The sequence below is a fragment of the Sapajus apella genome, unplaced genomic scaffold (assembly GCF_009761245.1).
Source record: "Sapajus apella isolate SASKATOON/1434 unplaced genomic scaffold, GSC_monkey_1.0 scaffold23, whole genome shotgun sequence".
NCBI lineage: Eukaryota > Metazoa > Chordata > Mammalia > Primates > Cebidae > Sapajus > Sapajus apella.
In genome coordinates, this window is record NW_022436963.1 from 2,059,696 (window position 1) to 2,085,202 (window position 25,507).

At 55.4% G+C, this 25,507-nt stretch overlaps 1 protein-coding gene across 9 annotated transcripts in view; it reads right to left on the reverse strand.

Annotated features, from left to right (window-relative positions):
- CACNA2D2 (calcium voltage-gated channel auxiliary subunit alpha2delta 2) overlaps positions 1–25,507 on the reverse strand; it is a 139,987-nt gene that overhangs the window by 65,141 nt on the left and 49,339 nt on the right. For all 9 annotated transcript variants that reach the window (XM_032289981.1, XM_032289983.1, XM_032289975.1 and 6 more), the window contains exon 3: positions 5,885–6,001. In XM_032289981.1, coding sequence (XP_032145872.1) covers positions 5,885–6,001 — 117 coding nt within the window. The remainder of the gene's footprint in view (positions 1–5,884; positions 6,002–25,507) is intronic.

The window sequence follows — 25,507 nt, forward strand, 5'->3', positions numbered from 1 at the left end:
AGTCTGCACCTCTCTGAGGCCCCCAGTTCTCCCTGCTTGTGGTTCCCATGACTGCATCTCTGTGTCCCGTCAGACCAGTGGTTCTCAACTGGGGCAACTTTGCTCCCAGGCAACGTTTGGCAATACTTAGAAATATTTTTGGTTGTGACAACTGGAAGAGTGGTGTACTGCTGGCATCTAGTGGGTAGAGGGCAAGGGTGCTGCTAAACACCCCACAGTGCACAGGCAGTCCCACCACAAGGCAGGATGCAGCTCAAGGTGTCAGCAGTGCTGAGGCTGATGCCCTGCTTTAGACGAGGCTTTAGAAAGGAGGTGGGAGCTGGGCAGGAGCTTTGGGGAAAAGCTCCCTCCTGATAAAGGGAGTGGTCTGCTGCCCTACAGCCCCTGGCTCCCTCCCTGGCTCACACCTCCTGCCCCTCTGAATGCCCAGCCCAGAGCCCAGTTCCCGAACAGACCTGGTCACACTGCCAACAATGCATCACTTTAATTGGGTTAAGTGGCCATTAGCAGCAAAAGCAGGGCGGCTGTGTGCAGAAGGGTTTTTAATTTTACTCTTTAAATGATGCTCACTCCCCAGAGAGGCTGCCGATGGTGGGAACAATGCCCACTAGAGCCCCCAGGACCAAGGCCAGAACTGCACACTGCCCCCTCCCATCCATCTGAGCCTCATGGGGGTGTGGGAGGGGTGCTCATTGTCTTGTCTTCACTGCCCAAGAAAGAAACTGAGGGAGCAGGGACCTGTCCAAGGCCACAGGAGGTCATCACAGAGCAAGCCCCCGTCAGAGGAAACCAGTGTTCCATCTCCTGTTCCCTCAACCCTGTCCCGTTGTGGACAGCAAATGCCACGTGGCCACTAAAAGTAGCATAGAGAGAGGCAGTGGCTGGGGAGTCGTTTGTGGGGTCTGGAGCCCAACTACCTGGATCTAAACCCTGGTTCTAGCCGGGTGCCATGGCTCACACCTGTAATCCTAACACTTTGGGAGGCCAAGGGGCACGGGTTGCCTGAGCTCAGGAGTTCCGAGTCCAGCCTGGGCAACATGGCAAAACCCCAGTTCTACTAAAATACCAAAAAAATAGCTGGGTGTGGTGGCACACACCTGTATTCCCAGCTACTTGGGAGGCTGAGGCACGAGAATTGCCTGAACTTCAAAGGTGGAGGTTGCAGTGAGCCAAGATCCCACCACTTCGGTCCAGCCTGGGTGACAGAGCGAGGCATTGTCTCCTAAATAAACAATAAATAAACCCGGGTTTTGCTGTGATACCTGGAGCAAGTGGTTTAAGCTCTCTGAAGCTGTTTCCTCAGAAGTAAAATGGAGAGAGGAGAGTAACCCAGTGACCTGTGTAAGCATTCAGAGCAATACAGAGCATGCAGGCTCACTTCCGGGCTGGCACTTGGTGGGCACTACGAGGCTAGTAATTCTGGCAAGGAAAGATGCAGACCATTTTTTGGGAAAAGCCACATGATTCTGAAGCTATGCAGAATCATCTGTGGCACATTCAAACATCCTGATGCCCTGTCCCTCCCGCCCCCTGAGAATCTGATGCACTCGATCTAAGGCAGGGGCTGGGTGCCACGATTTTAGAAGCTCCTCAGACAATTCCAGTGTGCAACCAGGGTTCAGAAATGCTGCACTAAGGCAAAGGTTCGGCCCTTAGCACAATGGGAGGGACCTGAGGGGGAGGAGGGGGGCACAGGCATGGTAGGAGGGGTGCTGGGCTTGAGCCCCAGGCTGGGGTCTCCAGGTGCTAGATTCCTAGCAGGGCCTCTCACCGCCTCTGGTTTGTTTGAGGAAGGAGGCAAAAGGGCCTCCCAGAGAGAAGGTTTCCAGCCACCACGTTGATGTCCTGGCCTCTCTATCCTAGCCCTGGGCTTCCCATTCTCCAGGAACCAAGCCCGCTGAGCCTCGATACACTTGGCCATGTTCCTGAGAAGAGGCTGGACTCTCTCCCCTTGGGGTCACTCTCCACCCAATCCTGGGCAGTGCCTGCCCTTCCCCAGTGGCCTCTCCTCCAAGCCATACAGCACAGGATGCTGCTGCAGGGGCACCACCCTCAAGGGACTGTCCACACTGTGGCCTTTACAAGTGAGGCCCCTGGAGTTGAGAAACCAGAGTGCTGGGCCAGGAAGGTGCTCACGTCCCTATTTCATAGGGGGAGAAACTAAGGCCTGGGACAGGGATGGACTGAGATTTCCATGAGGGCAGAAACAGGGCCTGTCCTTCATCACTGCACCTCCAGCACCCAAAGAGGGCATGTTACACAGTAGCCATCGTCGGATGTTGATGAATAGATTAAGGAGGAATGTAACAATGAGGGGATGGCCTTCCCGAGAGCCAGGCCATAGGCCATAGGCCAGGGCCCAGTTGGGAGGGCAGGAGAGTCCTGATTTGGGTCCAGCTTTACTATAAGGACTTAGGCACCTCCCTATTCCTCCTGGGACTCAAGATTCTAAGAGAGTGGGCCCTGGCTCAGAGGGCAATCTCCCTAGGTGGTCAAAGTTCCAAGACAGGTGCCCCTCCATGTCGCTGAAGCAGAGGGCCCAGCATGTTTCTTGGACTTGGGGATGCTGGTTGCTTGCGTTGCAAGACCGCTGATCTGGCCTGCTCCTGCCTGACTCTTGGACCCAGCAACCACCCTTTGCAGCTTGGAGAAACTCGTTACAAACATCTGATTGTCCCTGATTAGATGAGACAATGAACTTCCGTCCTGTATTGCTCAGCTCCTTCTTTGCAAGCCCCCAATTAGAATTCCAGACCAGAGCAAAGGATTTAAATTGGATTACTGGATGGGGTCCAGGGAGAGAGGAACAATGGAATAGGGGGTGGGGGTCCAGTCCCCCAACAGCCCTCCCTCCATATACACTCAAGTTGCAAACAAATGTGGAAAAGGAGAAAGAGACCAGGATTTGATTAAAGGCACATTTAAAACATCATTAAGACCAAAGTTCATCTTCAACAATTAGAGCCAAGCAGGGGGAAGGGTGGTACTCCTCTTCCTCTGGGGATATGGGCAGGAGCATCTCGTGGGTCTGGAGCTGGGGGTGCTGCAGCAGGAGGAGTTCACTGCCCAGGAGCGCTGGAAGGCCAAGGGCTACAGGCTCAGTGCACGCCACAGGAATAATGTGGGGTCAAGGGACTGGCTTGGAGTCAGGGAGACCTGAGTTCAAATCCTGGCTCCGCCACATCCTGGCCTGATGCATAGCACCTCTGAGTCCTAGTGTCCCCCTCTGTGAAGTGGGGGTAGCAGGCCTTCCTTCTCCGGGTTGCTGTGAGAATGATACATGATAGACTCAGCACACAGTGAGTGTCTGTCTGGTCAGTGTATGCCTTTCCCCATCATTTCTCATAACAAATAATTTCTGGGCCAGAAGCGGTAGCTCATGCCTATAATCCCAGCACTTTGGGAGGCCAAGGCGGGTAGATCACCTGAGGTCAGGAGTTTGAGACCAGTTTGGCCAACATTGGGAAACCCAGTCTCTGCTAAAAATACAAAAATTGGCTGGGTGTGGTGGCAGGTGCCTGTAATCCCAGCTACTTGGGAGGCTGAGGCTTGAACCCAGATGAAGGTTGCAGTGAGCCAATATTGAGCCACTGAACTCCAGCCAGTCTCAAAAAAAAAAAAAAAAGAAAAGAATTTCTGTTTAGCGCTGGCTGTCTCAGGCCATGGCTGGGCTGCAGGTGCAGTAGAAAGGAGACAGACGCCTATCTGCCTCACATGGCAGAGTCTAGCAAGGGGTATAGGGATCAGGATCTCAAGCCTTCCGCTGCCCCTCCCAAGCTATCGGTGTTGATTGTTCCTTTAGGGATGGGAAAAGCAGCTTGGAAAGAGACTCTAGCCCTGTGATTCCCAAGGAGCTGGGCAGGAGGCTGGGCCCTGGGCTCTACTCGTGGAGGGCGGGTCGAGCTGTCTCTGCCACCACTCAGCACCCCTGCTGTCCAGAGGCCTGGGTGAGTGGCAGGCCAAAAGGCCTGAGGGCTACCCCTTCCCGCATTTACCAGGCAGTTCTAACACAAGTTCCGGGCTGGGAGCCCACATCTGTAAACCGAGCAGGGGGCAGCAAAGCTGGGAAGTAGTGTGCAAATGTGGGGTCTTGAAGGAAGTGGCGCAGAGACAGAGATGGAGAACAAGGGAAAGGCAGGAGGGCATCCAGGCCAGTCCCGTTCAGAAAGGTGAGGAGGTGGGGCATGATGCTGGCTGACAGGCGAACATAATGGGCTGCTATCCCCACAGAAGGCGTGGCTCTGCCTGCTCCCAGCTGTCTCCCCACACCCGTGACCAGGAGATCCTGAAGGCTGGGCAGAGCCCTGCTCTCGGTCCCTGGGTGGGAGGTCCTCAGAGTCCACCTTCTCTGGGACCCTGGCCCCAGTAAGCAGTCTCTACCTATTCCATGGCCCCAGGTCACATGGGGACAGGCAGGGGATCCCATGGGGGACAGCAGGGCCCAATTCCTGGAGAAGGGAATTCTGGTCCTCTCTTGGGGCCTGGATCTGGCAGCGTATGGGCGGGGGTGGCCACCCTGACTTAACTCTGCCAGGACCCTGGCCTGGGCCTGGGCACAGCTTGTGTAGACTTGCTTATTTTTAAAAGCTGCTTTATTGAGATACAACTTATACACCAGCAAATCCACCCAAATAAAGTATACAATTCAGTGGTTTTTAGAATATTCAGAGTTGTGCAACCATCACCACAATCTAATTTTGGAATATTTTCATCACTCCGAAAAAGAAACCCAGTACCCATTAGCAGGCCTTCCCTATCCCTTCCTTTCCAGTCCCAGGCACCCATGCATCTATTTTCCATTTCTATGGATTTGCCTATTCTGGACATTTTATAGAAATAGGATCACACAATATGTGGTCTTTTGTAACTGACTTCTTTCACTTAGCATAATGTTTTCAGGTTCATCCATGTTGTAGCAAGCGTCAGGAGACTTCATTCCTTTTTTTTTCTTTTTTAAAGAGATGAGGTTTTTACTCTATTGCCCAGGCTGGAATGCAGTGGCATGACCACAGCTCACTGTGGCCTCAAATTCCTGTGCTCAAGCTCAGCCTCCTGAGTAGCTGAGACTGCAGGGACACATCACCACACCCTGCTTCATTCCTTTTTATTGGATTGGTTTGTCTTTGACACAGGCTGGAGCAACAGCAGGTATGCCTCTGATCAGCTTGGATGCCTCTCACTCATTTACACATGACCTTCCCTGGGCACTTGGCAGCTGAGAAGCCCCATCCCACCTAGTCTCCCTGGGATGGGCTGAATATCAGGGTCTGCCTGCTTTGTCAGTGTAGCCCATCAGGTAGTGTTAACCCTCAGAACTACAGTGGCCTGAGGCTGAGAGGCACAACCTGCTGCATATAGATGGGGAGACTGAGGCCCAGATGGGGGAGCAGAGAAACATTCAAAGCCATGGGCAGAGCAGCTGCCATCCTTACATGGCCTTCTCTGTGGGGCTTGCAGAGCTCCTTGACACTGCCCCAAGAGAGCCTGCAGCCTACCTCAGGGGCAGACTCCTCCTACAGCAGGTCACTGTCTTGGCCAGGTGCTCATCCAGGGCACCACACACAGACAAACCTGGGGAGCCAGAGGGATGGGAAGACCCCAGGCCTGGAAGGAGGGAGGCGTAGGGCCTGCCCAAGTCCCAGCCTCAGGCTCACACAGAACCCCAAGACTCTAAGTCACCACCTCTCATGCAGCTACTCCAGATAATACCGTCCTGTTCCTGCCGTGGCTGCCCACATTCTGCATGGACACAGCCCTGATGCTGGCCCAGCTGAACTCAGGAGGGCCACATGACAATGAAGGCTCAGGACACTGCCCTCATGGTGTAGGACCTCTCCACCTGGCTCTCCATCAGCGCTCCCCTGCCCCCAACACACATACTTACCTTCAGGGCCTGCACCTTCCTGTCCAGCAGACTCTCAATGTCCCCCGCCACCTTCTCCACCAACTTCTGAGGCTCATTCTCCTGTACCTCGAACAGGTTCCGGTTGTCCTTGTAAATCTGGAAGGAAGCAGAGGCCAGGAGTGAGGCCAGGTGGTCCCATGTCCCCATGCCATGGCCCCTGAATACCCATGTGCTAACCTCAGCACAGTCCTCACCTGCACCCAGACCCTGGCTTTGGCCTCTGAGAGAGGGCATGGAAGGCCAGCACCTCCACCGACCTGAAGGCAGGACAAGGCCAGGGGCTCTGTAGCTTGCATCTGGGATGAGGGTCCAGTTTAGGCTAGTCGTTGTGGTTGGTGGGATGGGGTTGTCACTGCCTTCTCTGGACCTCAGGGTCCCTCCTTTCCAGGGTTATGAGTAACACCCCCTGACTAGCTCAAAGTAACTGTGAACGGCAGAGGGGAAGGGTGGGCTGGCGAGGAGGCAGGAGGTTGAGAGGAGATGGAGTCAATAAGCACACACCACACACCCCATCCCAACAAGATGCTCACGCCCACGCATGTGCACACACACTGCCATGGCTCCATGCTGCTCATGCATCTGGATCCCTTTTTGTGGGTGCTGCCCCAGGGCACTAGAAACTAGCAGGAGCTCTGGGCAGCCCCCTGGGCTCCTCTGTCATTCAGGGCACAGAACATGGGGAACAGGGAGACCAGGGAGGAAGGGGCAGGTTGGGGGGAATGAATCTGCCCAGCCTTCCTCCAAGATGAGTGGGTGTGTGTGCAGGCACATGTGGCAGTGTAAATCTGATTGTGTGTGTGTGTGTGTGATAGCTCAACATATCTGTTTGTGTGCACGTGCCTGTGTGTTGGGGGTGGGGCGGGTTTAGGGCCTCTAACCCCCAGGGACTTGTGAATTTCAGGAGCAGATTTCTGCAAGTGTCTTTGTTCACAGCTGGGTCTTGGGTGTGTGCATGCACATGTATGTTTGTGCATCTGTATGCATCATATACCTCTGCATGCATCTCCAAGCCTGACTGGGGTCCATATGTTCACTGAGGTGACCCAAGGAGGTCTGTGCCCCAAGCACAGGCTCCTTCACCACTGGAGGTCACAGAATAGGCTGCCATGACTGAGCCATGCCACCAGGCTGAGCAGAAGTGGAGGGATGTGGAGAGAGAGAGGAGGTGATGAGGAAGATAAGGAGTGGGGAGAGGCAGCCGATGAAAGACAGACAAGCAGAGAGAGATAAGGTCGGTAGAGTGACAGCAAGAAAGCAGGGAGATAAGACCTTGTCATCTGACAGGGGACGGGGTGGGGGGGCTGGGTGCTGCTGCAGCCCCTGCCCTGCCACTACCCAGCACCTGGCAGTCCAGGGGTTAACGCACAGCACAAAGCCGGCTCAGGCAATCTTCTCCTTCTCCCGCCACCCCCATCCCTCCCGGCTTCTCTTTTCTTTTTGTCCTTCTTTTAGAACAAAATAATTTGTGGTGAAGTCGCTCTTTCCTGCAGAGCAGTGGCAATCAGAGGGGGAAACTTGAGGCCTGGCCACATGGCCAGGGAGGAGAGAAGCCCCCAAGTGCCAGGCCAGGATGTTTCCTGGGCCCCTGGAACCCTGGGCCCTGCCTCAGGACAGAGGTCCACAGAGGGAGACGGTGATAGAGATAGAGGGTGAGGAGGGGTGGGACCCTGGGGGTCACTGAGGAAAGGCAGGGAACCTAGAACCTAGCACCTTACTGTTGGGGAAACTGAGGCACAGAAAAAGCAAGGACCGGTCAAGGCCAGGCGACTGAGTGGCAAAGCCAGATTCCCCATGAGCTTTCACTCATCCTTTCCAGGTTTGGGAACATTGCTTGACAGATTACTCTGGGGTGTGTTGTGGCCATGCTCTCAGCCACGCCCACCGATGCCTCTGGAGAGTGGTGCCCCGACCCACTTGCACCAGCAGGGGGCGTAACTGCCCGGCTTCTCCTGGCCAGGGATGAAGTTCATACCTCAGACTCTCTGTCAAGGTCATTCTCAGGTACAGCCACAGTCTGGCTACACATGGCTGTGTAGCCCCAGAATCTGAGGCAGGACCATGTGGTTCTCCTGGGAATGTCCAGGAGTCCCTCCTCTTGGGCCCCAGGGTACTCTCCTTGCAGCCTGGCATGGTGACTGTGCTGGGGATCAGGGGGCCACTGAGGGATTGGGTTTCCAGGTGGCAGGGCCATACCTCAGGGCACCAACAGGTGACACGATGCCTTGGAAGCTGAGACTCTGCCAAAAGTCACTCACCTCTGAACCTCCGTGTCCGATCTTTTAAACGAGAGAACAGCAGTCCCCACCTCTCAGGCTGAGGACAGCACACCCATGACTCGAGCAGCCTGTGCTCCTGTTGTTACTGCTATTGCTTGGGATCATCAGAATTCTGCAGATGGAATCACTGTCCCTCCCTGCCCCCATCCTCCTCTGCTAGATCTGAACACTTGGGGCTGTCCAAAGCCATCGGCTCCATTCCTGAGCTGGTAGCCTCGGTCTCCTGGGGTCTGCCCACCTCCAGCCCCACCCTCTTCTCTCAGATTGGCCTGGAAGTGTAGGCAGTCTCCTTACACTGCAGCCACCCTGTCCTTGTCTCCGAAACCTCAGCCTCGGCCCCAGAGTGAGGATGGTGGAGACTAGACACTGGGACGCCACTGACAGGGCACAGCCATGGCCAGCTTCCTTCTCTCTCCTCCAAGCACCATGTCGGGGTGCAGTGGACGCTTGACAAATGCACATGCTGGATTCTATGTCCAAGAGCAGATCTCTGGGCCCAGGTCTGATTCCTCAACTTCTGCTTGCATCTGCCCAAGCCCTTAGGGCCCAGGGATGCATGCACCGTGCTTTCTTCCTGTTCTATTTCTACCTGAGGACCCACCCCAGCACCTTTCTGCCGGCCCTGGTGCCATCACCTGGGGCCTGTCAAGCCCACTGACCTGTCATGTGCCTGCAGGTCCCTAGCCCAGGCTGGCTCCCACAGCCATACCTTGATTCACGCTGCCCCTGCATCCCCTCCACCTTGCCCTGCTATCTAAATCCTCTCTAGGGCAAGGCCAGGGAAATGGGCTAGAAGGGGTTTCTGAGAGGAGAGCGGAATCCCAGAAGCGCAGGGGCTGGTCATGCTGCCAGCCAAGCCTGCTCCCCAATCCCAAATGAGCCCTTGAGGTGCAACAGTCCTCGAATGATAGCCCCGAGTACCACAGCCCTCCCCTCTACAGCCCCCTGAACTTGCTCCAGTTGTCCCTGTCTTCTAGGGTGGGCCCTGAGCTGAGCCCCAAATGCCCAGAAGATCTAAGTGACACAGCCCAGCAGATGGTCCCACCCTGGGAGATAGGTAATCTTTACACTGATGTGGTCCAGGGAGGTGCTTGCCACCTGCAGGCCCAGCAGAAGCCCAGCAGAGCCCAGGGCAACTCCAGTGCACAGACTCTGCCCAGGGCTATTTCCCCTCCAGCCCCAGCCTCCAGCCGTGGCTCCTGGGGCCAGCTGGGACATGGCAGAAAGGCCAGGGTGCACTGGACGCAGGGCCTCAACCACCACAGCAGGATGGCAACTCCCGCCGATGTTCTTGGCCCAGAAAGTTAATTAGAAAAAGCTAACAGCTTCTATAGCAGTACAGCTGGCACAGCTTCACCTCTGCTGGACTAAGGAGCACAATAGGGTCCAGCAGGCCCCAGGGTACCCTAGTTCTGTGCCAGCAGTGATAGGGAGGGAGAGGCAGTGGCTTTAACCCACAGAGAGCTGCCAGGATGCTGGTGGGACAGGGCGGCAGACCGAGGCTAGGTGGGCATGTGGGAGAGGACTGAGGAACAGGGGGAGCAGGGTGGCTGAGGTCCCAAGGGACAATTCAGGAGTCTGTTTGGAGCCCCCTTGTTTCCAGGAGCCCCTAGCTCCCCACCCTGTTCCATGCACTGGTGACCATGGCTTAGCTGGTGCCCTCCTCCCTTGAGGGCACTCCCATCCCATCAGTGAGAAGAGACCTGCCCCTCTACATCTCCCCTCCCCCAAGGCTGGTTCCAGCCCCAACCCTCTCTCAGCTCTAGCAGTTCTTTGGTTAAGCATCAGGGCAAGTCCTGCCAGCCCTCTGGCCTAGGGCTTCACAGGGCCCATGGGGGCTTATGCCCCTTTAGAAGCCCTGAACCCTCTGCCCAGCCTCCTGCTTCCCCCATGGCTCTGCATAAGTGGGAGGTGAGCCTGGAGGACCCCGGCAGGAAAGATGACCTTGAACAGGAAGCCTGCATGCTGGCAGGAGCAAAGGGAACCAGCCTCGTCCCCACAGCTCCTAACAGTCCTGCCTGGGAGAAGCGAGTCCAGCTAGCAGCCCCAATGTACCTGGAACACAGAGACAGCCACCATAGGAAACTAACAGCCTCAGGACAAGTGACCTGGACAGGCCCAAATCAGAGGGCATTTTGAAAAGTCTCAGGAAGTCAGCAGCAGGGGAGCCCAGATCTGAGCTAGCATCAAACCTGTCTAGGGCAAGGGGGAAGCTGAAAGGGAAGAGGAAAATAAGAGGTGAGGGGGAAAGGAGAGGACAGAGGGGGAAAGGAGAGGGGAGAAAAGCAGGGAGGAAGGGCGAAGGAGGCTGCAGGAATGCTCCGTTTGCCCTGAATGTTGGCTCTGGCTGCTCTGGGGCAGGTGCTTTACACATGTGACTTCACTAATCTCCTACAACCCCTGAGGAGGGTCCATTCTGATCATCTCCATGTGATAGGACACTGAAGGTCAGCGAGGTTAAGGTGCATGTGAAACCGGCGTTTGAACTGGGTGGAATCCAAAGCCCTTGCTTTAGGTCATACTCTGTGCAGTCCTTTTCCTGCTGTTATCCCTAAACTTGAAGGCAAGGCCAGGGGAAAGGAGGCATAGGGATGAACTGGGAAGGCCTGAAGGGCTTGGGGCGGATGCAGGCAGAGGCTGAAAGACTGAGGCCTCTGGAAGGTGGGAGGGCCATGCTGGAGGGGAATGAGGGGAAGACTGGCAGGGCCAGCCCAATTGACTAAGCACCCACCCAACCCTGGGAGTCAAAACAGGCACCCACACGCAAGGCTCCTCTCTGCAGCGAAGGCGAATGGCCCTAATCTCTGGAAAATTAAATCAGAAAGAAAATGGAACAAGAAAGATTTGATGCAGGCTTGGCCCTGCTGCCAGCTGTCTCCTCAATGACCCAGCTCACCTTGGGCTTCATCAGGTGCTCCAGCACCCCTGGCCTCCTCCACCTGCCCGGGGAGCTGGACAGGGCACAGGCAGAGTGGGGGTGAGCCCAGAGACATGACTCCAGGGAGACCGGCACTCCACCTGCCTCTCACCATATTTCACCACAGGGAGCAGCTGGGTGAAAGTCTTAACTGCCCATGAGGCCCCTGTGGGGAGGGCAGCCAGTGAACAAGAGATGGTGGGTGAGGCCTCCTGAGGCCCAGCCCACAAGACCAAGCCCCGGGGAGGGAACCACCTCAAGAGACCATAGGGTTTGGGGTTGGAGGCCGGGGTCAGCTGCCAGACTGGGCTATACTCATGTCAGGTGGTGGCTAGGGGGCTTGTGGTGGCTCAGGAAGCCTGAGCTGGGCCAACAAGGAGGTAGGGGAGTTGGGGACAGGTAGTGACCAGTTCAAGGACCCTAGTCAGTCAGGGCAGAGCCAGGTCCGGGCCCCCAGCCTCACCCATCCCTTCCAGGCTGCTAACCTGGCCTGCCTCAGTAAGAAAAGAGAGGGTATTGACATAACTGCAACCCCCACCTTGAAGACTGGAGGGTTGATAGGGTAACCAGACACCTGGGGACCCTCTACCGCTGACAGCACCTGGGACAGATCCAGGACAGGCTGCACCCCTCAGGGCTCTCTCTGTAGCTCAGTTTTTGATGGGACTGAGGGGCTGCCCTATGGTGGGTGCACAAAAACCCTAACCTGGTCGCTCTGGGGACACACCAGCCATGAGGCTGGGTGTGTGCCTGACAGCTCCTCTGGTGGCAGTTGAGGCCTGTCCCTCACCAGCCTGACACAAGGCTTACAGTAGGGCAAGGGGCCCCTGGAGCTCTCAGAGCACACTGCCGGTGCCCACGCAGGGGTTTACATGCTACTCATTTACATGCTTCATCGGCTGCTGACATTTGCCAACTGCCACGTCAGGTTCCTAAGTGGCCATGCCACACTGCCACCATCCCAGGTGGCGTGACCCCATGGTCACTCAGCTATATATGGTGTCCTGTCACACTCAGGTTTTGTACACCATGATGTTGGATGTCCCATTAATAGTTCCCCTTCATATCCAGTAGAGAATGCTTGGGACAAATGCTCTCTCTAGAGGGCATCACAGACACAGAACCAGGCCATTACAATCGGCCTGCACAGGCTACAGTGGAGGTCACACAGCAGTGTGGGAGCAGGGAGGAGGGTGCCTGGCCTGGTCTCCTGGGTGGGCAGCCCATTAATAGCATATCCTTCCCCACCCCCACCTCCTTACATCCCCACTGGGGCAGCAGAGATGGAACAGACCTCATCCCTGCCCTCCTGGGACTCTACCCAGAGGGGACAGATGCCCAGACAGGTGGCAGCAGAGAGAGGTGTGCAGGAGATACCTGGGAGTGGGGCTGGCCTGCTCGGGGGTGGTGGTGGGGCAACAAAAAGCCTGAGGAGGGCCTTCTGGGGGAGAGGACATCTGAGCGTCTGAAAGGCTGGACAGGAGTTTTTGTGGGTGGACGGGGATGAGGGCCTCTTGGCAGGAGTAGCACCAGGTGCAAAGGGTGGGTGAAGCGGGGATAAGGGACTGCTCACTAGCTGCAGAGGGGCCCGTGGGGGGCAGAAGCTGGGGAGACAGGGTGTGAGGGCAGGGGGAGCAGATACCCAGGTGGTGGGGACAGGAGGATCCTCCAGGAAGGAAGGATATGTGGCCTGACCATGAGGTGAAAAAGGCCTGGTAGCTTTGTGGTCCCTCCTCCCAAAGAGGCAACTTCCAGGAGCTTTCACCAGCAGGATTCCCTTCAGAAAACTCAGAGGGGCCTGAAGCCCCCACCACCACCCCCAGCAACGCCTCCCTGTTTTTAAAGTTAAAGTTTAGTTGACTGTCATCCATTACCGCAATTAGTACATTATGTCTAATTATGCAATTAGTGTAAAAAGTGCACTTGCTGCTGAGAATGGGAAATTACGCTGCCTCGTTACGCTGTAAAATCCATGTCATAAAAAGGCTCAATCTCCTGTTTTTCAAAAGACACAAAACCCAACACAAAACAATAAACCAAATCCTCCCAGCCAAGAAAGGGCCAGTCTGTGCCAACCTTCCTAGGCTTGCCCCTATGCAGAGCCTGCCTCTGTGAGGCCTGCCTGGAACATGCCCCCAGGCAAGGCACCACCCACCAGAGACACTGGGCATGGCCCATTCCTGGGTGCAGCCCTTTGCTCCTCTGAAACATATGCGAATTTCCAAACTGACTTGAAAACTGTGGCAATCCTGATTATCCATTTACATCAGGCCTGATTTGAGCAGGCCTCCAGTGTTAGGGCCTGTATCTCAGGGAACAACAGTCATATAGGGAAATGGTATCCACCCAGCTCCAAAATGAGAGGTCTTTTCTCCAAGGTTCCGGATGGCTTCTGTGAACAGGGGCTTACAGATTCCAGCTCAGGGAAGTGGGAAGAACTTTCTCACACTCAGGGCTCCCAAACCCTGAAAGCAACACCTGGATAAGCAGTGAGCCCCCTGCCACAGGGACTATTCCAGCCCAGCTGTTGGGAGTGCTGAGGAGGGATTCACCCATCATTATCCAGCACTTTGGCTAGATTCCAGGCTGCCATTGTTAGATAACAGCATTCCTATGGCCATGTGCCTATGTGAACCTTGCAGTCTGTGACTATCTTCCCTAAGTTCTGACTCCCTTGGTGGTCACGGGGATGCTTTGTGGACACGTTGGGAGTGAAAAAGAATCAAATGAGGTCTCCTTACTACAGAGGTGACAATCCCAAATGGCCCAGGGCATGGAGCTGTAGAGGAGGCACACTCCATTGTTCCTGCCTGTCTATGCCAGCATCAGGCACACTCCTGTGTATCTCAAAACAAACACTGCAGGGCCGAAGCCCCCCAGAATGTATCTCCAAGGTCACAAGTTAACGCTCTAGCATGGGCTGCTGAGTGCCTCCCCAAGAAGTGCTCTCCCTGAGCAGCTTCCCTGAGCCCCTGCCTCTGAGCTCCCACCACTCCTTGATCTGAGATGCTTGACCCAGGCCTTAGGGTGAGTGGTGCAATACCATGGAGACACCTTCACAGCCAAGCATCTGCCCTGACCTTATGGGAATGATGCATGGCCTCCTGCAGGTGCCACTGCTGAGTGGTGCTCAGACAAGGTATTCACAGAAATCACAGAGCAGAGGCATGGAAACCCAGGCATCCCAGGGTCCATGGGGCACCAGTCCCCTGCAACCTCGCCAACCTACAATCGGCATCCATTGGTTCTGGGTGTGCTGAGATAATACAGCAGTGAGCACACCCCAGAGAGAAGCAACTACTGAGAAAGGACCTCGGGTAGAAGGAGGTGGGCATGGACCCACTGGAGGGGCATCTGTTGGCCAAACTCAAGACAAATGCCCTTGGACAGTTCCAGCCTCCAGGCCTTTGTCTAATCAGATGGGCTGGAGAGCAGGGGAGACAACTCTGGCACAGCACAGCCACAGGGACACCAGCCAGAGACACTTGGGGCCCCCATCCTTTCAATGTGGCCTGGAATAGCATTGGGTGGGGAATTTGAGCCCGAGGTGAACCAAACTGCAGGCAAGATCCAGGGGCCCCTGCCTGCTCCCCCTCCCTCAGTTGGGAGCTGCCGGCTGTCGAGGCAGCTGGGAGGGAAGCTGTGCCCAGCATACCAGCTGGCACGGGGGAGTGCGAGTAAACATACCCGCACTTTCCCAACTCACAGAAGTCGCCGGGTGGCGGCCGGCTGGTGTGGGCGCCCATGTTTATGGGAAGCAGACTGTTTGTGTCGGCGTCTGGGCCCCCTTGCCACCCACCCTGGCTCTGCTCTCTCCCGCTGCCTCCACACCCAGTTGGTCCTGCCTTCCTTTCATCAGAATTCCTCAGCCTCTTAACTGCAGAAGGATGGGGATAGTGATGACAGGTCCTCTGTGTGGCCAGACAGTGCTCAGTGCATAACCCATGGAGTCCTCGTCATTTGACAGCTCTGGGAAATAAGAAACTGGCCGCAGACTACAGGCAGTGAATGGCGGTGCCTGTGGCACTGGGCTTCTCAGACCCCAGCCATCAGGTCCAGGCCCCGGCTGTGGCTCAGTTCTCTGGCCCACAGACAAGTCTGGCCTGCCCTTCAGCCTGTTCTCCATCTTGAGCAGCCCTGACCCAGCCTGGCCTTGGGTAAGGACCCTGCCCTTGAAGCAGGACAAACAGCCCCCTCTACTCTATGATGGCCCAAGTAGAGAGACCCAAGCCAGGCCACTGCCTTGCTGTCTGGCCTCTTCAACCCCTTCACCCTTGTGCCCCCATCTTCAGATATGTAAAACAGGTTAGAGTAAAGCCCCCTTTACCCGCCTCTCAAGACTCAGGGACAGTGGGCTGGGAGGGTGGGAGTGAAGGGCTCTGGAAGTCAGGGTGGACAGAGGCCCCAGTGGACCTTTGGTGGGCCAGGGAGGACTCCCAATCATGCCACAGCTTCAGTGGGTTTCAATGGGTCATGGAGTTCTCATCTGAGATGAAACAGTCATTGTAACCCAGAGTCCTTGTAGCCCAGAGCTGGCAGAAATTCACCCCCATAAGTACCCTCATGAGATGGAATTGAGGCCAGGGAGCAAAGAGCAAAATGTGCTTTCTCTGTATCACCTCCATCCACCCCTCACAGCCCTGATAGGTCAGGTGAGCAACCCTCTTCAGGGGCTGGGCAGGTCCCCCAAGGACTCCAGAGTGGTCAGAAACTGACCTTGTCCCAAAGCCACCAGTCATGCCCTGGGGATAGAGATGATTGTAACAAGGGCACCCAGGAGGTGGTCAGCAGCTGGCTGGCTTCTCATTTTACATATGAGGAAACTGAAGTGCCAGGAGGGTCACAATCTGTCCAAAGAGGAGACTTCCCAGACTCTTGCACCCACATCCCCGCTCTGCCCTTAATCAGCCTCGTGGTTTGGTTTGAGCCTTCACCCTCACGGTCCACATAGCCCTGAGCTACCTCAGCTAGGCCATCCTGGCATTCCTCAAAGATGGAAGGTCAAGTGTGGGGTGCTGGTGGCTTTTCATGGGACTGCCTTCCAGGGTTGCTCCCAAGGCCCTGAGTACTTTCCCTGATCTACTCTGTCCTGCCGGGACCAATTTTCCTGGCCTCACACGCTGGAATTCTGTTCTGTGCTGCTGAGACTTGCTAAAGATGTCACCAAGTAATGACAGACCAATGACAGCCCTGATCACAATAAGAGGTGCTGCTGAGGCCCTCGGGCTGGCTGCTCTGGTGAAAACATGAGATCTTAGCATGGCAGGTATGGGGGATAAGGGTGGAGAGATGGAGAGAAGCCCAGAAGATAAGCCCATGGCCTCTCATGGTATCAAGGGCCTCTTTTGGGGCAAAGTGATCCCAGGGACCTGCCCTGTACCAGTGCACAGATGCAGCTGCAGGCACATGCACTTGACCTTGCATAAAAGGTTACACACACTGACCTCACCACATTCACACCCAGTACTCAGGAAGCCCCTTGCAGATCCTGCTCAAGTCTCATACTTAGGCTCATAGAAAAGGCACCACAGCCTAGGTGGGCCTGTCCACTGTCACTGGATATACTGCTAGCCCCAGGCTTGAGGGAGGCTCCGTGGGAGTCCATCCACACCTCAAAAAGTGGTCTGTGATCATCTGAAATGTTTTTTTTTTTTTTTTTTTGAGACGGAGTTTCACTCATGTTACCCAGGCTGGAGTGCAATGGCGCAATCTCGGCTCACTGCAACCTCCGCCTCGTGGGTTCAGGCAATTCTCCTGCCTCAGCCTCCTGAGTAGCTGGGATTACAGGCACGCACCACCATGCCCAGCTAACTTTTTGTATTTTTAGTAGAGACGGGGTTTCACCATGTTGACCAGGATGGTCTCGATCTCTTGACCTCGTGATCCACCCGCCTTGGCCTCCCAAAGTGCTGGGATTACAGGCTTGAGCCACCGCGCCCGGCCATCTGAAATGTTTTAAACAGCGGAACTTTGCTGGCTCAGATGGCTGGGGCTACCTGAAGGTCATGACCCTTGATCCTGCTGAACACACCACTAGAGAGGCTCTTAACAGCATGGGTGCTGGACCTGGTGGGGGCAAGGGCATGGCCTGACCCACAGTGGCTTCTGAACCAGGGTCCCAGCAGAACCTAGCTAGGCTCCCCCTTTTGAGTTCTTGATGTAGGCTGACCACAAGGCACTGATAAGGCAGTAGGAACCAGAGTCATTGTGAATGTGCAAGCAAGTTGTTTGAGGGAGCGCGCCACGACTGGGCCATCTCATTTACCACCTCTGCCAGCACCTCCCGACGCCATCTTACTCCCGCCCCTAGATTTTCCTTTTTCTCCTACTTCCAATTTATAGGCTCTTCTTGAATTTTATGTATCCTTGTAAGTGCCATTAAATCTTCTGTAGAACAAGTCAGAAGCTTAAATAATCAATCATACAGGACCAATACACTGAGGCTTTGTATAGGCTGAAGATACGCTGAGGACAGGGACATGCGTGCTCTGAAGACACATGCACACTGGGGACACACATCCACACAGTCTCTCCTGGGCTCTCACAAGAAAGCTCCCATTTTTGGACCTGAAAAATGCAGGGGTAGGATCACCACCAAAAACTTTCCCTGAGCTGGGGTCAGTGATCTCTGGACCCAGTCCACAGGGGTGCTCCTGAGCAGCCTCTGGCCCCTCTCTGTACCTCACTTCCCCCTTATTTCACTCTGGGGGGAAAGGGACAATCCCTGGCACCTCCAGCTCCAGGTTCTCTCTCTGTGTATGCAAAACTCCAGTGGCAACAGGGGCCAGCATTTACCTTCCTGCATCCGCGCGCAGTGTTTGCCATGCAAACGAACTGTGCAAACAGGACTGATGGCCTGGCCACGCTGGCAAACACCACGAGGGCCCTTAGCTTGAACAGCCATGAACTTCTCAGTTAAGTGTGCTGTGCCCAGGGGAGGCAGATGCTGCGCCTGGGCCCCCACTCCAGGCACAGTGTGCCACCTCCTTGTTGCCCAGGTTTCGGGGCTGTGGGGTTGGGTGACAATTATTATGGGATTAGCTGCCACTACTGGCAGGGCCAAATAAGCCTCCACACCGGCAATCCATTGCATCAAATTCTCACAAGCCCCAGTTGTCCTTATTTTACAAATGAGGCAACTGAGGCATGGAGAGTAACTGGCAAAGCTGGGATTCAATGACTACACGGACTTACCACGTGCATGAACACAGACCCTGTTCCAGGCCCTGCCTCCATTTCCCCAGCAGCTGGTCTCCAGCCTGTGGGATCCTGTAACTCCTCAGGCCTCACCCTGCCCCTGGCCCCTCCTTTGGGAAGCCACTCTGACTGACCTCGAGGCCATGTCCATTGGGCCACCTGCCCTAGGGCTATCAAAGTCAGTGGGGTCAGCTGAGTCTTGAGTTCACAAACCCCATCCTGCTTTGAACGTCCATCAAGAGCTGTTTCTCAGACAGTTGGGTAAACTCTCCCAGGAATCCAGCCCGCAGGATAACAAGTCCCTAATTCATTTACCTGGTGCTGTCCACCAGATCCCGAGGGTTCATTCACCCAACCTGTTTGCCCAGAGGGATTGCAGGGGGAGGGAAAGCCAAGGACAGTTCTGAGTGAGTCCAGAGGGTAGGTGGACTTCAAGGAGGTGCTTCTACCTGTAGGAAACCATCTTTATTTGTAAAGTTGAAGTCCAGGACCCTAGGCTACACGTGCATGAGCCGATGTCCAAGTGGGCAGAGTAAGCATCAGTGAAGAGCCAGGATGACCAAGACTCCAGCTTCTCACCTCCTTCTGTGTTAGGAAGGTCAGGGAAGACGCTCCAGGGAAAAGTACAGGTGGATGGGCCAAAATAGACATGTACCTTCCCAGCAGGGGAATAGCATGCAAAGGTGGAGGAGAAGAAGGCTAGTGAGGAGAGCTGCCGGGGGAGGGCCCACTAGCAGGCAGGGGCAGCTCTGACCCCAACCCTCACTGGGAACTCACTGCCTGTGTGAAATCTGAGAAATTGTAGGGTTGTCTGGAGGCTGCAGGCTGGAGGCCTGGATCCCCATATGCAGTGTGACTTCGTCTCCCCATTGCTCCCTTCCCATGGCTAGGTGCCCATGGGGTCCTGGAGGGGATGGTGCCCTGGGCTTCCACATTGTCTGTCAGCAACCTCCAGGAGGAAGGAGGGAGGCCTGAGCTTCTAGCTCTGTCAAGGGCTCCCTGAGCAAGGAGGCGGTGAGGGCAATGACGCCAGGAGGACAAGAGCGGAACAAATTGCTCTGATTATGTAAGGCAGCCCTACTTCTTCCTCAGCAGGGAGAGAACTGGGAGCTAGGTTCCTCCCTACCCCACGTCCCTCCCATGCCACTGGGCCTGCTGGGAGACCCTTCAACAAGGCTCACTCAGTGGTCCCCCCAAGCAGGGGTTGTGGGCCCAGGTCACGCAGAAGTGTTGGGGAAGGTTCTTAGGGATAGACCCCAGTTGGCCACTCCCCTGGGGCCTGCAGGGCATGACTGCGCAAGTGACCTGGGTTGGTCCTGTTCAGTCATTGCTGCTCCAGAGTCTCTGAACCTACATGAACCCCTCCAGGTTTCCTGCCTGCACCCTGAGCTGGCAGCCTCCCTGCCTGCTGGCCCAGAACTCCACACCCCAGGCCTCTCCCTGCCCCAGTCACCACGGAGCCTGGGTTACTCTGAGCTCCTCCAGAATCCAACCAAGGTCCCTGCCATGCCACACAGGGCTCAGGTTCGCTCTTCTCAGTGCCCCATAGGGGTCTAAGCAGGAAGACCCCGTTTTCAGGTCCCAAAACAAGCTGAGAGCCAGACCAGCCACATCCTCAGCCTGGTCTCTGGATTGCCCTGTCCCCTCCATGAACACAACCTAGCCTCCCCCAGGGCCATGACCCCTCTGAGTTGCTATCACTTCTCCTATCCTAGGGCCCTTAGGGAATGCTGGAGATGCCCTAGGCTGAAGCTCCAAGATGGTAATCATGTGGCCCCTCCCTAGCACAGGGTAGGCAGTTCCTGGACAGACTCCTTTACCAGTTAGGTCTGGGTATGTTCTACCCTGCAGTGCTGTCCTGCAAAGCAGGCTGGAAACTCTCTCCTACACAGTATCATGCTTTGTGGAGTCACCAACATGCTTGGAAGCTCTGGCTATCAGGCTCTTTGAGTTTACAGTGCTGGCAGGTTTAGGGTTCTAAACTGCTAATTTATCTCCTGCCATAAACCCAGATGATGCAGGAGCCAACGTATGCCTGAGTGTATCTGTATATGTACGTAGGAAGGCATGCTTGTGTGGTGGTGCATGGCAGCATGCATGTGCTCAAATGCTCACGGGCATGCATGGGAGGGGTGATGGTGTTCCCATGGGCAATTCAGACTCAAGCACATGACCCAGTGTATGTCTCCAGGTACTCACATATCCCAGGGCCTGTGTGTCCAACCACATACGTATCCTGGTGTGTATACGTCCAGGTTTATGGCACATGTTGGCAGAAGGCTCGCAATGAACAAGGTAGGGTGCATGCTCTCCTGAGCTCAGCTCCGAGCTCCTGTGCTTAAGTACAGCACACAGTAGGTCTCAGAGAACATCTATGTGTGTGTGTACAGGCCCAGGGTACCCTCTGGCAGACTAGTCCCTGCCCTTCTACCCACCATTTCAGAGGGACTAGAGCCTTGCTCTGGTCATATCCCCAGGGCCAGACCAGCCACACTGTGCTGGTGCCCCCTTCCAGTCACTACCCCTGCAAACCTTGAAAACACCCCATTGATAGCGCAGGCTGTAACAGAGAGTCTGAGGGCACAGATTCCCTCCTGAGTGTGGGGGAGAGCCGCAACGAAACCCTTAGGCAAGGGATCCTTCCTGCCCACCTCCATCCCGCAGACAAGAGGATCTGGAAACATCACGAAAACGACTGATCTCCCTGCTGATGGTGGGCGAGAAAAAATTATCTCTCTCTGAATACTAAAAATAAAGCCCAGTTTCCTAAAAGCAGGGCCCTTCTTAGCCCATGGCTTACAGAGACTGCATCGCTGAATTCCAAAGGTAGATTTGTTGAAGCCAAGAGAGTGACAAGCCCTCAGCTGCCTCATTGAGGGGCTCAGCCTCAGGGCAAGATGGCAGCCCCCACCCCTGTGATCCAACCCTGGGCCTTGGACCTCGCAGTGAGCCCAGATGATGCTATCGGAGGTGGGTGGGAAGAGGGCAGCAGGAATCTGGTCCATATGCTGCTCGTACCCAGCTAATGGGCTGATAAATGAGCAGGTCTCCCCTCTAGGAAGTGATGAATGAGCAGTCGCCCAGGAGAGCTGTGGGATGAGCCACCCTCCATAGCATGCCTTAGGCTCAGCCCCGAGGCCACCTCCATGGGTGCATAGCCCTGCTAAGATTCCTCAGGTGTAGGGGTTGGGACTAGGGGGTGACTGTGGATTTTGGGCATGGGGAGGACAGAAAGTGCATAAAAGGGCGGATCCAGCCTCAGAAGCCATCCAAAAACAAGCCCAGCCAGGAAGACCCAAATCAAGGCCAGGGATGAAAATAGTGTCAGCCTGAAAGGGCACCATTAAGGAGGGGCTTCAAGCACGGTCCTCTGACTTCTCCACCATACCACACTCAGAATGATCTCAAGGTCCTGAAGAGACGGTGGCCTGGGACATGGGCAGGGGGAGCCTGTGCCCTGAGGACTGCCCACCACACTCCCCGCTCCCTACCAGAGACACAGGCATCCAACCCAGGTCCCAGGGACTGAGTAGGTGGGAAAGAGACCTGGGGCTGGGTCCTGGGGGTCCACCCACGGAGTAGAGCTGCTTCTCCCACACAATGACAGGACTGTCACCTCCCAAGCCCACAAAGGTTGTGAAGGGGACATAGCAGGAGGTGAGCCTCCATGTGGGGAAGGGTCCGCGGAGCCCAACTCAAAGCAAACTACAGCCTCCAGAGTTTGTGAGCCCCACGCCACAGAAGAGGGCAAGCTGAAGGTGGCCCCTGGGTCTCAGCCAGTCCTCTCGGTGGAGAGTTAGGCCAAATAGTCATTTTTGACCCGAGAGCCCCAATGTTCTTGATTTGCACCCAAAATCATTATATGGCTCCACCTTCCCTGCACACAGGACATCTAAAATGGGGCAGGATTCCACATTCTTTTGACAGTGCATCGGCCTGGCTCCCTTTGAGGGCCCTCTGGCCAGGCAAGGCAGTCCCTGACCCAGTTCCTGTGTGAGCTCCTTGTGCAAATGGCCCCCAAGCCCCCTGCCTGCACTGCCTCCCCCACCCCGCCCCTGCCACGTGTAAACAGAACCCGCCCGCTCTCTCCCAGGGGCTGCTAATTCCTCGCCAGAACTGCTCGGACGTGAAATTGGAGTGAGACAATGTGTGTTTAAGGAAATGAATCTCGAATCTTAAGAGGCTCCGGAGCCCGCCCTTCACCCCCATCACCCTGCTCTCACCCACCAAAGCCAGGAAAGGAGCACTTGGCATCAGGGAAGAGAAAGGCAGAGGTGACATTCAGCGCCAAATTAGCAGCCGCCACAGCCAAATATTGTACTTGCCTCCAATCTTCTTTTATTTTTTGAAAGAAAAGGCTTTTACAAAGTGAGAGGCTGTTGGAACACTGAGGCTGATAATCATTTGTAAAAGGCATGCCCACCACGTGCATGCCCAACTCGGAGCCTTCCCTTCCCGTCGGCAGGCCTCCCCTCCCTGCCCACAGCCACACCTGAAAGACGCCTGCCAATGTCACGCCCCACTGCACCAGCCACACTGGCCGACGTCACGGGTGTTCAGCAAGACCCATGGGGTCTCACCCTGTGCCAGTCCTGGACATGGGGCCTGCCTCTGAGCCGTCGCCCCGCCTACATGGGGCCCTTGGAAACAAGGAGTTATTTGTGGTGTGTACAGAACCACTATGCCTACTGAGGCCTCAAAAATGACAGCCCAGTACCTCTGCAGAGGCTCCTCATCCACCCCAATGGCCCTTAGTGCCCCTGCCATGGACAGCCACCCTGCCTCTGCCATCATCACTTTTATCCCTCCCACCAGGGATGGTTTTGTTTTTTTTTTGAGACGGAGTTTCGCTCTTGTTGTAGCCTAGGCTGGAGTGCAATGGTGCAATTTCAGCTCACTGCAACCTCCACCTCCTGGATTCAAGCAATTCTCCTGCCTCAGCCTCCCAAGTAGCTGGTATTTACAGGTGTGCACCACCACACCCAGCTAGCTTTTTGTATTTTTAGTAGAGATGGGGTTTCACCATGTTGGCCAGGCTAGTCTTGAACTCCTGACTTCAGGTGATCTGCCTGCCTTGGCCTCACAAAGTGCTGGGATTACAGGCATGAGCCACTGTGCCCAGCCCAGGGCCCCTCTCCGTGTTGCCTGATGGCCCCCCACTCTTGGTCACTTTGTTGAACAAACACCATCCATCGTCCTGGAGTCCAGCCCCTGAACCCAGCCTGCCTCCATCTGTGCTAGTTAATTAACCCACTGAGCAGGCTGAGCCGATACCCTCTGCGTGCCCCTCCACTATTTTCACAGGCCCTTGATCAAGCACTCAGACAACTTCCGTGGGTTTTATCTACAGTACAGACTTAGCCAGTGTTTACCATTTCCTCAAACCTGGCTGCCCAAAGCCCTGTCCAGTGAGAGGATGGGGAGTCTGCTGCGAGGCCCCCTAGCTCCCACCCGGATGGTGATTGGAACCTGGCCCTGCCCCACATGCGTGCACCCTTCAAGCTCACACTGTGCCTCAGAACCAGCCTCAGATCCCACTCCTAACCACCTCAGGAGGTGGAGGCGTGGCAACGGTCCATTTTGCAGGTGGGATACGGGGCTCAAAAGTTCTTGTGACTCACCTGAGGCCTCAGTGCCAGCAAGAGGCACAACCAGAACCTGGGTCCAAGCTGCATGGGCCCCACAACATGGATGCTGGGGCACGTCACCCAGATTCCCTCTTTGGCATGGGGCCCTCATTCCCTCATTGCCAAAGGTGTTGCCTGCTGACTCCTCTCATCCAAGTCCCTCCCCAGGCCGTGCCCTGAGCAGATATGTCCCCACTCCCTGTGGCTGACACAGAGGTGGAATGGGGGTGCACACAGGCCTGGTCCCTTGGCCTCAATGGGGACAGCTCTGACGGGCAAGCCCAGCTCCAGGGCTATTTGTGGAATTGGCTCAGGCTTGAGAATGCCTCACAGCCCAATTTCTCCTGCTGCCCAACCCTGCATCCTTCACCCTCACAGGTGTGGTTTCTGAGAGTACTCTCCAGTAAACACTTGCACATGACCTCCATCTCAGATACTAACCCCAGGGAATGGACCCTATTGGGCTAGTGCCAGAAGTGGTCCCAGGGCCAGGCGCGGTGGCTCACACCTGTAATCCCAGCACTTTGGGAGGCCGAGGTGGGTGGATCACCTGAGTTCAGAAGTTCGAGACCAGCCTAACATGGTGAAACCCTGTCTCTACTAAAGATACAAAAATTAGCCAGACGTGGTGGCACATGACTGTAATCCCAGCTACTCAGGAGGCTGAGGCAGAAGAATCGTGTGAATGCAGAGAGGTGGAGGTTGCAGTGAGCCCAGATGGCACCATTGCACTCCAGCCCGGGCAACAAGAGAAAAATTGCATCTCAAAAAATAAAAAAAGTGGTCCCAGAAGGCAGACCCTAAAGTGGGCATTGTCGTGCTGGCAACGAGAACCTTACCACGGAGGCAGGGGGAGCCCTGACACTCCTGGCAAGTGATGGGTGCAACTGCTCATCATGAACTAGGATGGGATACCTGTGAATGAGTGCAATATCTCAGCCTTCGGAGAGGCTCAGGGAAGTGCAATTGTAAGAACTATGGAATGGGATGGCTATGGCTGGGGGCTATCAGTGCTTTGGAGAAAGAAGAGGGAAGACAGTGTGATTCAAAACAAATTTAAGGTAAAATATGAAAGTCAGAAGCCCCCTGGCAGGATTTAAGAAGATTCTCATCTGCAGCAGCCAGAGGCAGAAAAGTTTAGGACTTAATGGTAAGAGTCAAAGATCCTCAGGGGGTTATAGTTTCAATCCCAGCAGGCTGGTTACAAGGCAAGGCCAAGACCCCTGACTGCAAAGGAGTGGGGCCCTGGGTTGTGGGATGGGAACAACTGAATCACTGCAATTGGGAACCTTAAAACCAAACCACAGACCCCTGCGAAACTCTCTGAGCCTGCAGAAGTGGCCCCTCATCCCTGCTAAAAGCTAGGACTTCCTCCTTGTTTGAAGATGATGCAGAGACCTCCTGTGTGCAAATCTTCTAGTCTCAGTCTTTTCCCAGGAATATGACCTCAGAGAGAAGACTCAGTTCTCTCACTGGGTCCAGAAAGAGTCCATGAGCCAATCTCCACATCACTGAGATCCCAACACCAGCCTCTCCTCTCTTTCCTGCTGCCTGCCAGAGTTGTTCCACCTGCCCGGCCTTTGTC